This window comes from Rana temporaria, chromosome 1, assembly GCF_905171775.1.
Source record: "Rana temporaria chromosome 1, aRanTem1.1, whole genome shotgun sequence".
Classification (NCBI taxonomy): domain Eukaryota; kingdom Metazoa; phylum Chordata; class Amphibia; order Anura; family Ranidae; genus Rana; species Rana temporaria.
Window position 1 is genome coordinate 208,313,024 of NC_053489.1, and position 12,941 is coordinate 208,325,964.

The following is a 12,941-nucleotide window of genomic DNA, read 5'->3' on the forward strand; positions in this document are numbered from 1 at the left end:
ACCTTTTTGGTTGGTGTTACTGTCATGTGGTTTTTTAAGAAGAAGACTTTTTCTACTGCGTGCGGCTACTTTTCGTTTCGCTGTCTTGATTTGTCGGTGAGAGTACCCTCTTTCCCGAAATCTAGCATAAAGTTATTTTCCTTCTATTTGAAAAGTGGAGTTTTCCGAGCAGTTACGTTTGATCCTGATGAATTCCCCCATTGGGATCCCATTTTTCTGCCATTGTGGATGGTGACTTTCCGCCTGTAGCAGAGTATTTGCTGCGGTATCTTTCCTGTAGGTACTTGTACAAATCCTGCCGTGTTTTAGGCCTATTTTGAGGTCCAAAAAGGAAATTTGAACTTTATCAAAGGTGTAAGTGAGTTTGATATTTCGCTCGTTTACATTCAACTCTTTGATAAAGTCATGTAAGTTCTCAATGTCCCCCTGCCAGATCACAAAAACATCATCAATGTATCGTAGCCAAGTATGTACATGGCCACGATACATTGTGGAATTATAGACATCCCTCTCTTCCCAGAGGCCCAGGTGCAAGCAAGCATAAGCCGGGGCCCAGGCTGCCCCCATGGAGGTTCCCTTGATCTGCTGGTAGAAGTGTGAGGCAAATTGGAAATAGTTGTGATGTAGTGCAAATTCTAAAAGGTCCAAAAGGAATTCATTTTGTTGTCCCAATAGTGGGAAATGTTTTTCCAGAAAGAACCTTACAGCATCAATCCCCACTTGATGGGGGATTGAAGTATAGAGTGACTCTACGTCGATTCCAATTAACCACACTTCACCCTCATCAACTTGTATTTCAGATATTTTGGACAGGACATCACGGGTATCCTGGACATATGATCTTAGTCCGTGGACCATCTCCTTTAATAGGCAGTCCAAATATCCGCCAATTCTGTCCAAAGGGCCTCTAATCGCTGAGACAATGGGGCGACCGGGGGGCTTTTTGAGAGATTTATGCAATTTGGGGATGCAGTAGAAGGTCGGGATGTTGTAATCTACAACCCTAAGATAGTTAGATTCCCTTTTTAGAATAAGACCTGTTTCCACTGCATCGTCCAGTTTGCTATTTAACTCTCCGACTACTCTTGGGAAAGGATCACATCCCAGTTTACGGTATGTTTTGTGGTCCCCCAAAAGGCGCTTGACTTCTATTTCGTAGTCTTCATTGTTCATTAGGACCACGTTCCCCCCTTTGTCACTTTTTTTGATAGTAATTTCCTTGGCATTTTTTAGTTCCATGAGGGCTTTACGTTCAGTTTTGGAGAGGTTATCCTGGTTATCAATTTGCCATGGAAGTCCCTCCAAGTCCCTCTTTACTACTTCAAGGAAAATATTAAGCCAGCGATTTTTGTTGAATGGGGGCATTTTACTAGATTTGATGTTAAGGTTGGCTTTTCTCAATGATGGTGAGCTGATTTCAGGGGTACCTTCCGACTCTTCCAGTAAGCTCACCACAGCAGCTGCTCACACAGCACACTTATACATGCTCACATCTTGCTCCATAAATAATAAAGGGTATAAATCAGAGGTTGAATGGGGCTGACTAGGTATCGGGAGTATGCTCAAGCCTTCAAAAAAATATAACACCAGTCACATGCATGACCTAAGACTTACACAAGGACCACCACCAGGAGTCTCAAATATTGATGTTCTAGATCCTGGTGCTTATTACGTTGTGTCAGAGTAAATATGCTAAACAGTCCACAGTCACCAAGTAGTGTAGTATATAATACAGTTAGATTTCACATGTTGGACAGTGATACGGTGGCTCACAAGGCACTCCACATATTGCAATATAAAAGGGCCAATGTGATGGCAGTTGTGGAGATGAGCAGAGTCCATTTTACTTACTGGGGGCTAGCACATTGGGCATACCATATGGTGCAAGAAGTGCTTGATGCTAGCTTCCCTCTAGTGTTTTAGTTGAAAAAGTTCTCATCCAGGCAGTTGGGGGTAGGTGTCTGTGGTAGACAACTTACAGTATATGATCTACTAACCTGTTCTTAAATGTGGGATTGAAAAACTGGCAGCTTTAAACTGAAATTATGACCTGTATGTAGGTCTTACCTGAAAGGTATTTGTCTATCTTTTATAACTGAAACTCCTAAATAGGATTTTTTTTGTTTCATTGTACTTTGCTGGGATTAATCAGAAAAGAGCAAAGTGGACTTACTTTATAGCAACTAGTCAGATCTCACTTTTTTTTTTTCTCATTTGACGGTAGTAAACTGAAATCTGATTGCTTGCTGTGGGTTTTTGGAGCCTGCACATTATCTTTGTTATTTGCACTGCCATTTTTATTAAGCATGTTAAAGATAGACTGAGATATTTCACAACTAGCTGTCACTTCCTTACTATTGGTGTTTTTCTGTCTGGACAGCTGTACATACAAGGTAGCCATCAATCTTGGTGTACAGAGCAAGAGGCTTGCTTGCTTTTTTATAGAACACTTCCCATATAAGGTACATATACAAATAATTAGAAACCAGATACTGTAAAATACAACAGCGGTGTGGACATTTCAGATCCAGAGCAGTGTCAGTCTCGTGAGTAACCTCTGCCAGCATTTCAGTAACCTAAAAATTCCTTGCAGAGTATATATAAAATAAAGCTCATTGGGTGGTGGGCCCATTTCTTCTTCTTGAAGAAAGGTCAGAGTGCTATTTACTTTAACATTTGTTAAGCAGTACCGTGTCAAAGGAAAACCGCTTTTTACATTGTCCAAATCTTTTGTTCTTTAAAGCATTCGAAAATCCTGGAGTTCTTATAATTCTGTTTTGTGTTTATCCATAGGAAACGTTCTGCTGTTGATGATGACAGTGGCCCCTCTACTAGTAAAAAAGAAAAAGTCACTCAAGGGTTTGGAAACTTCAGTTCTTGGTAGACCTTTATGAAGACTTTACCCTGGATTTATTTTACTTTTTATTTTTATATGATTTTTGGGGCGTTTGTGCATATGAGACTTGAATGTCACAACTACGATTTGATACTTGTACTGCTAATGCATTTATTTGTTAAATATGTTTAGTGAGAGTGAAGAAATTATTGAATAGCAACAACAATACAATCTTTCTCGCCCTATAAATCACATTGATTATTTAATGGTGGAGATAAAGTCTTAGCTTGAAATACAAAAAGTTAAATTATGTTTTGTTCCTTTAGCATGGCTGTTATGTGCCATTAAGGCTTCATGACCTGTAGAACATTGTGAATTTCATTTTTTGCATTAATTGTCGTTTTGGCCTCTTCCCTGCAGACTCAAATCTGTAACATTTCTATATTTTTTCATTGACTTTGTTGTACATCTGTGTTGGGTGGATTTTTTGTTTTTTTGTCACTTAGGTTATGCTTGTATGACACTGCAATGTATGAAGACATCTAATTTTCAGTATTCTCATGTCGGGGAGGAATGATCCTTAAACCCTGCTAGCCAAGGATTATCCGCTCTGCCCGTGGAAGACTCTAGGCACATGTCAGATCAGTCTTGGATAAGTTTACAAGAAATGTTACACTCATACATGGAGGTGGCACAGAATGACTGGCAAGAGGCTGCAGTCCTGATTAGAGAGCCCCTGAAAAAAAAATTGTTCTGGCAATAGGAAAGTTGTAATAAAATTTAAAATAAGTGGATTTTTGTTTGCATAGTCATTGTATCTGTACCTCAAACATTAGCAGATCCTTGTGGGAATTGCTTGTCTGGAAAGATCCGACGACTTATAAACGAGTGTTTGGATTGTAATACATGTTCTCAAAATATAAATTCCTACAAATGTCATGTTCCCTCCCTTTCCAGTTAGACTCCATTATTGGCAAGGAGGAAACTGTCATTAGACAGGAAGATGGCAGTTGGCAGGACTTGGCCACAGAGTCAGCAAAAGTCAGGCACCAGTAACTGCAGTACTCCTTTTTGGACAACAAAGGTTACGCTTTTAGGCTACCTTTACACTGGGGTGATGCTGACATTAGCGGCGCTTTTTTTTGGGGGGGGGGGGGCGGTAGCTGGGTGCTTTTAACCCCCAAGAAGGCAAGAAGGGGTTAAAAGTGCCTGTGATGCAGCGCTCCGGAAGCGCTTTTCAGGCACTTCAGAAGTGGTGCCCATTCATTCCAATGGGCAGGGGTGGTTTGCGAGAGCTATGTACACCGCTCAGACACCGCCCCAAAGATGCTGCTTGCAGGACTTTTTTTTTCCTGTCCTGCAAGCGCACGGCCCCAGTGTAAAAGCACTCAGGCAGTTTTTATGCGCTTTACAGGTTCTATTTTTTGCGCTAAAATGCCTGAAAATTGCCTCAGTGTGAAAGGAGTTTGAGTACCAGTACTCCTTTAAAGTGGTTGTAAACCTCAGAAATGAAATGTATACAAGGCTTATCCCTCTATAATGTGTACTTGTTTCAATTAAGAGCATTAAAGCGGAGCTCCACCCTATAGTGGAACTTTCGCACATCAGAACCCTTCCCCCCCCCCTCCGGTGTCGCATTTGACACCTTTCAGGGGGGAGGGAGGTGCAGATACCTGTCAAAGACAGGTATTTGCACCCACTTCCAGGAGTCCTTTCTGCAGGGGAGTACGTCACTTCACGCCCCCGCCCGCTGTCTTCTGGGAAACACTCGGCTCACAAAACACAACGGGGACCAGTCAGGAAGGCGCTGCGCGACTCGCGCATGCACCGTAGGGAATTGGGCAGTAAAGTGTTTCACTGCAGAGAAATGCCTTCCCTTTGATCTCCTGGTATCCATTTCACCTGCAGCAGGAAATAAGAAGTTGTGCACATTTTCAATTTAGTATAGTCTAGTTAGGGAGTCCACAGGGAGAACTTTCTAGCCAAATCTAACAGATCTTGGTGTCCAAGCGGCCAGGTGTCAAGTAAGGTGGGAAAGTTACCTGTGCCCCTTCCAAACCTGGGGCTGAGTATGTCTTCACACTCCATTGGGCCAGTATAAAAAATATTATAGTGCCAGTATAATATATATATATATATATATATATATATATATATATATATATATATATATATATATATATATATAATATTATATTCATCAAACTTTTATTGGTTTTATAAGAAAAACAATTCAATAGCCATAAAATGTAATCTTACAGTTAACACCCAGAAAGAACATGAGTTTGATACTCATGGAGATTTGTAAACAAGCTCAAAGGTATTCATGTTCCCTAAATAATTGCAGTGGACCAACCAAGTGAACGAAATATTAGCAGTGAGAATGTAAACTCACCAGGGTCCATGAATATCTGGGTATAGCAAACAAACACTTTTTACACAAAATGTATAAATATACCAGCTAAGCAAATCAATACTGCAAAATGTCTCGCTTTAAATTTTTTATATAGGAGCATAATTTATTTTTGTGTACGTCTTATTGTTTTTCTTACTATATTATACAAGGCTCCGTTTATACGGTTTTATTGTTGTAATAAATATCCTTCCATGGCTGAGATAATTGCGTCATTCTTCGGCCTGAGTATCTTAATTGGTTGTAGTATGCAACAAAACATTACTGAACTCCATTGGCCATGTTTTTAACTTACACATGCTATTTACTGAATGACAAAGAAAAGATATTACCTTGTTTTCTGACTGTTGTGCAAGACATCTGTTATTCCAGATCAATAAAAATGGCATTTTTATATTGGTGTATAGTGTCCTATAATTAGTGTCTTGTGTTGTGAAGTATACTGTGATTTCAAAGCTGATAAGCGGACACGCTGTCCTTCCTGTTTTTTTTTTTTCCTTGAGCTGTTGATGCAAATAAAAACAAGCCTCCTGAATTTCAGTCCTTTCACTCTCAGGTTTGTATTACAAAGTATCCGTAAATTAATGGTAGCCAGTTGTACAATAAACCATTACCTTGATTACATTACTGTTAGTATTGCAGATAGCTTTGTAACGTCATCACATGACTCATAGATGGTAATTGGAGCACTTACTGCAAATGAATGACTTATGGCATCCTCACCGCTAAGGACAGAACTTCTTGACCTTTCTGTTTATCATAGAAATGGTATTTTATTTTTATTTTCATTTACCGGTATTTTTTTGTTTTGCAGTGGGGATTTCTTTTTAGCTTTCTGCTGTGCATAACACGCAGATACATTTCACTTGACTAAACAGTCTATCCAAAATTGATCTTCTCACCAGGGTTCCTTAGAAGCAGATGATTCAGCTTGCTGACATGATATCAGTTTTAGTCAGACTTGGTCTTTAAGTCACCTACTTAAGCAGCACAAAGTTGCCCAAATATAAAAGAAAATGTGTCTTCAATATGGACTACGCCATATGCCTGTCTCACTGTGTATGAGTAATGTTTTTTTTTTTAAACCTTTAATAAATACGCAGAAATGTGTATGTGTTGGAATATGAGAGTTGATGAACATACCATACACAAGAAGATTAAGTATAACAAAAGGCAAAACTTCTTTTTTTTTTTTTTTTTAAGATATAGGGGAGATGGATTAGGTCTCTTGGGGTGGCTTTCCTCCAATTATTATGGCACTATTGGTATATTACATTGGTTCTCAACTCCTGTCCTCAGGACTCACTAGGCCAGATTTTTTATTTATTTTTTAATAAACTTTATTTTAAAAAATGTTGACATTACAATGAAAAAGAGTGTTTCATTGTACACAGTCCAAGGAAAACCATAAAGGAACAATGAGATGTATCAACATGTTGTGACAGCTTGGATCCTCCTATACCCTCCCTTACAGGGAGAGGATAGGAGGATCCCAATCCTAACTAGGAACGATAAGTAGTGGACAAATAACTCAAAAGCATATGACATCCCAAGATACCACACAACTATCGTGAATTAGATTTTGGGCTCATAAATCAATAGCAAAAGTACAAAATGTTCACACCTGGTTTGTTAGCTGATTGGTCGCAACATTAGTAAGGTTGTTGACCACAGAATTTTGGTTCGTTTGGACAAGTTGCTTAAATGCTGGGTCTGCCAGGGCCAACAATGCAATGTCTAAGCTAGACGAGACTGGAGCCGAGCTGTGTATGTGAACATGCCATATTTTAAGTATTACCTTGGGGAGATGCAGACTAGAATAGTGAAATCACTGAGCAGCAAATTATATCACCTGTGATGTATTTTAGTCATCTTGCAAACCTGGCCTGTTAGTGGGTCCCGAGGAGAGGAGTTAAGAACCACTGGTGTGTGTAGTTATCCACCATATATTTGTTCTTCCTCTTTACATGCAACTATAATAGACCTCAATGATGGTTCAACCCATATGTCATGTTTCCTCGTTGCTCCCTCTTTTGTGTATCTACTTTTTTGAATGTACAGTGCCATGTGAGGATAGTTGGATGCTCTGCTTTGTAATGTTCTTCCTTTTTCTCGGGAAACCATTCAATAAAAAATTATTGAAACGGAACACCCGTTAGGTTTTTATTGCGGTCTGTGCCCCCATGAGGCCCCTTTCACACCGAGGTGCATTTCAGGCGTTTTAGCGCTAAAAATAGCACATAAATAACGCCTGAAATAATCTTGCCCCAGCATTCTCAATGTGAAAGCCCGAGGGCTTTCACACTAAGGAGATGCACTGGCGGGAGGAAAAAAAATCTCCTGCAAGCAGCATCTTTGGAGCGGTGTGTATACCACTCCTTCCCATTAAAATCAATGGGACAGCGTGGCTATACCGCCCGCAAACCGGATTTGCGAGCAGTATTAACCCTTTTTCAGCCACTAGCGGGGGTTAAAACCGCACCGGTAGTGCCCGAATATTGCGGTAAATACGACGGTATAGCAGCGCTAAAAATCGCCATACTGCCACCGCACCTCCCGTGCCCAGTGTGAAAGGGGCCTTGGGGAGATTCGCTCTCTCTATTTATCCTGTTTACCATTCTCATTGAAAGTGAACGTAAAAAGTCCCAAGTTTTGGGTTGTCCCTAGAAAAGTAATAGAGGAGAAATGTTTCAATGGGAGTATTACATACCGGACCCGTAATATTTTAATTCTAGATTGACTATGTTAGAATTGTTCCCTTTGTACGAACCAACTAAGTGCACTTTGTTTACCTGTATATTTTTGTATTCTCTTCATCTTGCATACAAAACGTAAAAAATGTGATTATAAAAAAAAAAAGAGAATCTCCCCGTTGGGATAAAGGGGACAAAAATAGTCCTTACATGGCTTATAACCCTCCCTTGCTCTATCCCAAATAGAAAAAAAGTGTTGCCTATAGGTGTACTTTTAATCATAATATTTTTATGTTTTTGGATGCACTTGGAAGGGGTTAGAACCTTTTTAGTGAGGTATTTAATGCAGTCTAAAGAGAAATTTCCTATCTGGGACAATTTCACTAGGACAGGAAGTGAGGACAATCTTCAGCAGGTATATAGCCAGACAGTAATACATTCTGCTCTAGCCTTCCCATTCTGCTATAAACTAAACTAAAGGCAGGCCGACAACACCAATTAGTGCAGTTATTCAAGAAAGTATTTTTAAACGTAGCTTTTATAATGAATCCATTTGGACGTTGGCCCCTTTTTATAATCACCCATTCAGTAGCACTCAGACTAGAAGAGGGCGCAGAAGCACTAGAAACCAGGGTGCACACGCTTTGACAAGGATCATGTAAAGAGGAAGTCTGCTGCTGTAACTTCACTGTTTATTTACAGGCTGGGGCAGGGCAGGGAGATGTCCACGATGTACTGCTTAAAGCGTTTAACCCAAAAAAGCTTTGTGGCTGCTGAGCCCTGACATCATGATCAGTTTGTGTAATTCCATCACCCACAGCATGCTCTGCAGCTCTCCCGTGTCTGTCTCCTCTGTCCTCCTCCCACTGCCCTGCTCGTACCAGCATATTCCCCCCCCCCCCCCGCTCTTGCTGCTCTCATATCTTTTTAATTGTCTTATCCCCTATATTATTATAACATGTGCCTGTGTAATGTAAAAAATCTGCCGATATGATCTCGCGCACCTATCCGCTCCTGATTATGGACATTTCGTTAACTGGGCCTCGGCATGTCTACATGCGCAAGTGGGAGCAGGCCTTGGGTGAGGAAATACCTCTACAGGCATGGAGGCTTATATGGTCGCAGCTCCATCTGTATGCTCTATAAAGAGAATCAATATGAAATTTTGTTCCACTGGTACCAAACTCCAGACCTGCTCCACTCCATTTATCCTTCAGCTGACCGCCGTTGTTGGCGCTGCTCTGACGGGGTGGGAACGCTATATCATACCTATTGGACTTGCTCTTTGATTATTCCTTATTGGCAGACAGTACACTCCCTACTCAACTCCATCTTCGGTTCCTGGGTGACGTTTTGCCCTAAACTCTTCCTCCTGGGCCTCCCACATCCCTCTTTTTCCAAATCTTCTAAAAAACTCTTGGCACAGGTCCTCACGGTGTTTGGTTGCCTTGAAATGGAAATAGAGGAGGCTGCACCCGGGATGGGTAGATGAACCATCAGTTGAGTCACTGGTCTCTGGTCATGTAACGGAGTACTGGGAGACAAATGAAGGCTCTGCGGGTGGACACATGGTGTGGGATGCGTTCAAGGCGTCCACCCGGGGAGTATATATTGCTGCTATTAAGGCTGCCAGGACTGAAAAGAACTCTGAGTCGGAAGCGCTCCAGGCGCATGAGATTCGGTGTGCGAAAGCCCATGCTGAGGCGCCCTCTGCCTCCACACTGGTGGAGTTGCAGATGGCCAGAAGAACTTTCTTGGTCCACCTACAATCACTTACACAATGCACGTTTAGGCGTAGGGCAGAGGATCTATTTGAAAGAGGAGACAAGAATGGGAAACTGCTTGCCTACCTGGCAGCAGATGTCAGATCACACGTGTCCGTTCCATGTATTTACACGCCTGGGGGCACTCTGGTGCGGGACAGGGAAGGTATCCTACAAGCGTTTGTGTCCTATTACTCAGACCTATATGCGGCTATCCCACAATATGACAACCAGGTTCTGACGGACCTGCTGGATTCCATTCGGATCCCGGTGCTGCCTGGAGAGGCGGTCAAGCTTTTGGAGGTTCCTTTCTCCCCCAAGGAGCTGGCCGTGGCTATTTCCTCCTTCCCGAATGGCAAGGCGCCGGGCCCTGACGGCATTCCGGCAGAGTGGTATAAGACCTACTCAGAGGTGGTGTCCCACAGACTACTGAACCTTTATGGGGAGTGTTTGGAGATAGGGAGTATGCCCCCCTCTTGGTATGAGGCTCATGTGGTCCTGCTCCCCAAGCCTGAGAAGGACCCCCTTTACTGTTCATCCTACAGGCCTATTGCGCTGCTGAACATGGACCTCAAGATATTGACCAAGATGATGGCCAATCGGTTGATGTCCTGTTTAGACCATTTAATATCTCCTGACCAGACGGGGTTCATGCCCAAAAAGGCTACTGACATTAACATTCGCAGGGTATACACGCACACGCAAATTGACGGAGAAATATCTCACGGGGGGGCCCTGGTGTTCTTCGATCTGGAAAAGGCGTTCGACTCCATTGATTGGGGCTACATGACGCGGGTGCTGGAGCGTATGGGCTTTGGGCCTGTATTTCTCAAATGGATATCGTTGCTGTACGACAAACCAGTGGCGGCAATTCGTCTGAATGGCGAGGTGTCGGGCGCCTTTCCAGTATCCAGGGGCACCAGGCAGGGTTGTCCCCTGTCACCGGGCCTGTTTGCCCTGGTGATGGAACCCTTGGCGATTGCGTTGAGATCTTCGCCCCTAATCCAGGGTATCAAGGTGGGCACTTTGACTGAGTCGGTAACTCTTTATGCGGACGACCTGGTTTTATTTCTGGGGGATACTGGCCCCTCTCTACATGCCGCACTGTCACTGATGGGCAAATTTACTGAGGTATCCGGCCTCAAAGTCAACTGGACCAAATCCAAAATCCTCCCACTCCGCTCCCATGTGTCCCTTGGAGGGGCCGACCCCTCAAGCCCCCTGCAGTGGGTGACCCAAATCAGGTACTTGGGGCTACAGATTACTAACTCAGTAACAAACTTTATTGAACTTAACGTGTCCCCATTGCTAAATGTCGTTGCCAAAAAATTGAACTCCTGGAAAAATCTCCCCCTGTCCCTCATAGGCAGGGTCAATCTTCTTAAAATGAAGATCCTCCCTCTCCTGCTCTATACGCTTAGGAACGCCCCAGTGTGGATACCAAAGACGGTTTTCAAGGCCATAGATGGCATGATATCCTCTTTCCTGTGGCAGGGTAGTTCACCCCGCCTTAAGTTGACCATTCTCCAACAGCCATGGGGGGAGGGAGGTCTGGCGGTGCCCAATTTTTCTAAATATTTCCTGGCCGGCCAGTTGACGGTAGCACACCGTTGGCTGACCTCTGCTCCGGATGATGCCGCGGTGTCGCTGGAAGCTGCTTGCGTGGGCTCCTATGAGGCACTCTCCCGGCTAGTCTACAGGGGCCCGAGGGCCCCGTATCCCTTAACGCCTTCCATGAGGTCAGTGATCAGAGCATGGGTCGTGGCGCAAGCATTAAGGCCTACTGATCGTGCTACCTTCTCCCCCCACACGCCCTTATGGAGAAACCCCAACTTGGTCCACTTTCTGGACTACCCGGACCCGGTGGTATGGACGGCCTACGGGATTAAGACCTTGAGCCATGTGGTAGTAAATGGTACCTTAAGGACGTTTGATGACTTGAAGACGCGACATGACCTACCCAATACCCATTTTTTTAGATACCTACAATTGCGCCATGCGTTTCAGGCACAGTTTGGAGGAAATCCGTTGGTCCTGGAGTCTGGGGACCTGGAGTCCCTGGCCCGTAGTGAACCACTTCCCAAGGAGGTTTCCAGCCTCTATAAAGACCTTTTCCCCGAGACCACCGGGTTGCTGTCGCCCTGTAGGCGTGCTTGGGACTCGGTGACCATGGGATTGGACAGAGATGACTGGGACGATGTCTGGGGGGCGGCTTTCCAGGCCTTAGTCTCTACAAGAGACAGACTTATACATTACAAGTTCCTACACAGGGCGTACCTGACTCCTGCCAGGCTGGCTAGAATGTTCAGGGGTCAGGGATCGGCCTGCTGGAGGTGCTCCGCGCCTACTGCCGATTTTATGCATATTTTTTGGGAATGCCCCCCGATTCAGGCGTACTGGCAGGCAGTGGTAGATTGCATCCGGTCGGTCACTACTATTTCAATCCCCATGACGGTAGAGGTGTGCTTGCTACTTTTGGTCGAACCCCTAGCGACGACTAGGGCTATAAGGACGCTTCTCATTCTTGTGCTCTTCTATGCTAAGAAACGAATCATTCTTTCTTGGAAAAGTTCCTCTGCCCCGACGGTGACAGCCTGGAAGGTATTAGTCAATAAAGCCATCCCATTTTACAAAGCCACATACTTGAGTAGAGGGGCATTAACCAAGTTCGATAAGGTGTGGGGGGGTTGGATGGCCTCCACAGACACGGTATCAGACTAAGTCACATCGATGGAGAAGTTCAGTGCCTGGCAGCTACAGTGGTCGGGGAATCCTGAATGGGAGGAACTGGGGAGAACTGCGACCCGCACGCATAGGGGGGACGATTCAGGTCTATGGAGGATCTTGGGGTAAGCTAATGCTATGGATGGGCGCCTTGAGAGAGAATGGGGCCATACGTCTTTGGATTTGGCACTGGAGCTGGGTGTAGGTAGAAGAGTCTCAGGTATATTGTATGGGGGGGATCGGTTGTGCTCTGACCCATATCGTCATTTCCATCCATCCTAGCCCGTTCAGCACCTGCTGACGGGGCTCAATGTGAGCATTTTGGTCCCCCCATTCCTTCCCCCCCCCCCCCCCTCCTTCCCCCCCCCATTTTTTTTTTTTTTTTCTCTCCCCCCCCCTCAGTTTTTGTCATGTTTGGGTTCTGTACACCGGTCTCTGTGTTTTCACCGGTCAATGTTGGTCACATATGTGGCCTGTTATTGTATATGTGTTTTGAAAACTTAATAAAAAAT

General features: G+C 43.9%; 1 protein-coding gene across 1 annotated transcript in view; it reads left to right on the forward strand.

Annotated features, from left to right (window-relative positions):
• Window positions 1-3,630, forward strand: part of PPIL2 (peptidylprolyl isomerase like 2) — an 83,200-nt gene extending 79,570 nt beyond the window's left edge. The window contains exon 20 of the mRNA XM_040348309.1: window positions 2,794-3,630. Coding sequence (XP_040204243.1) covers window positions 2,794-2,884 — 91 coding nt within the window. The 3' untranslated portion in view covers window positions 2,885-3,630. The remainder of the gene's footprint in view (window positions 1-2,793) is intronic.
• The last annotated feature ends 9,311 nt before the right edge of the window (window positions 3,631-12,941 follow it).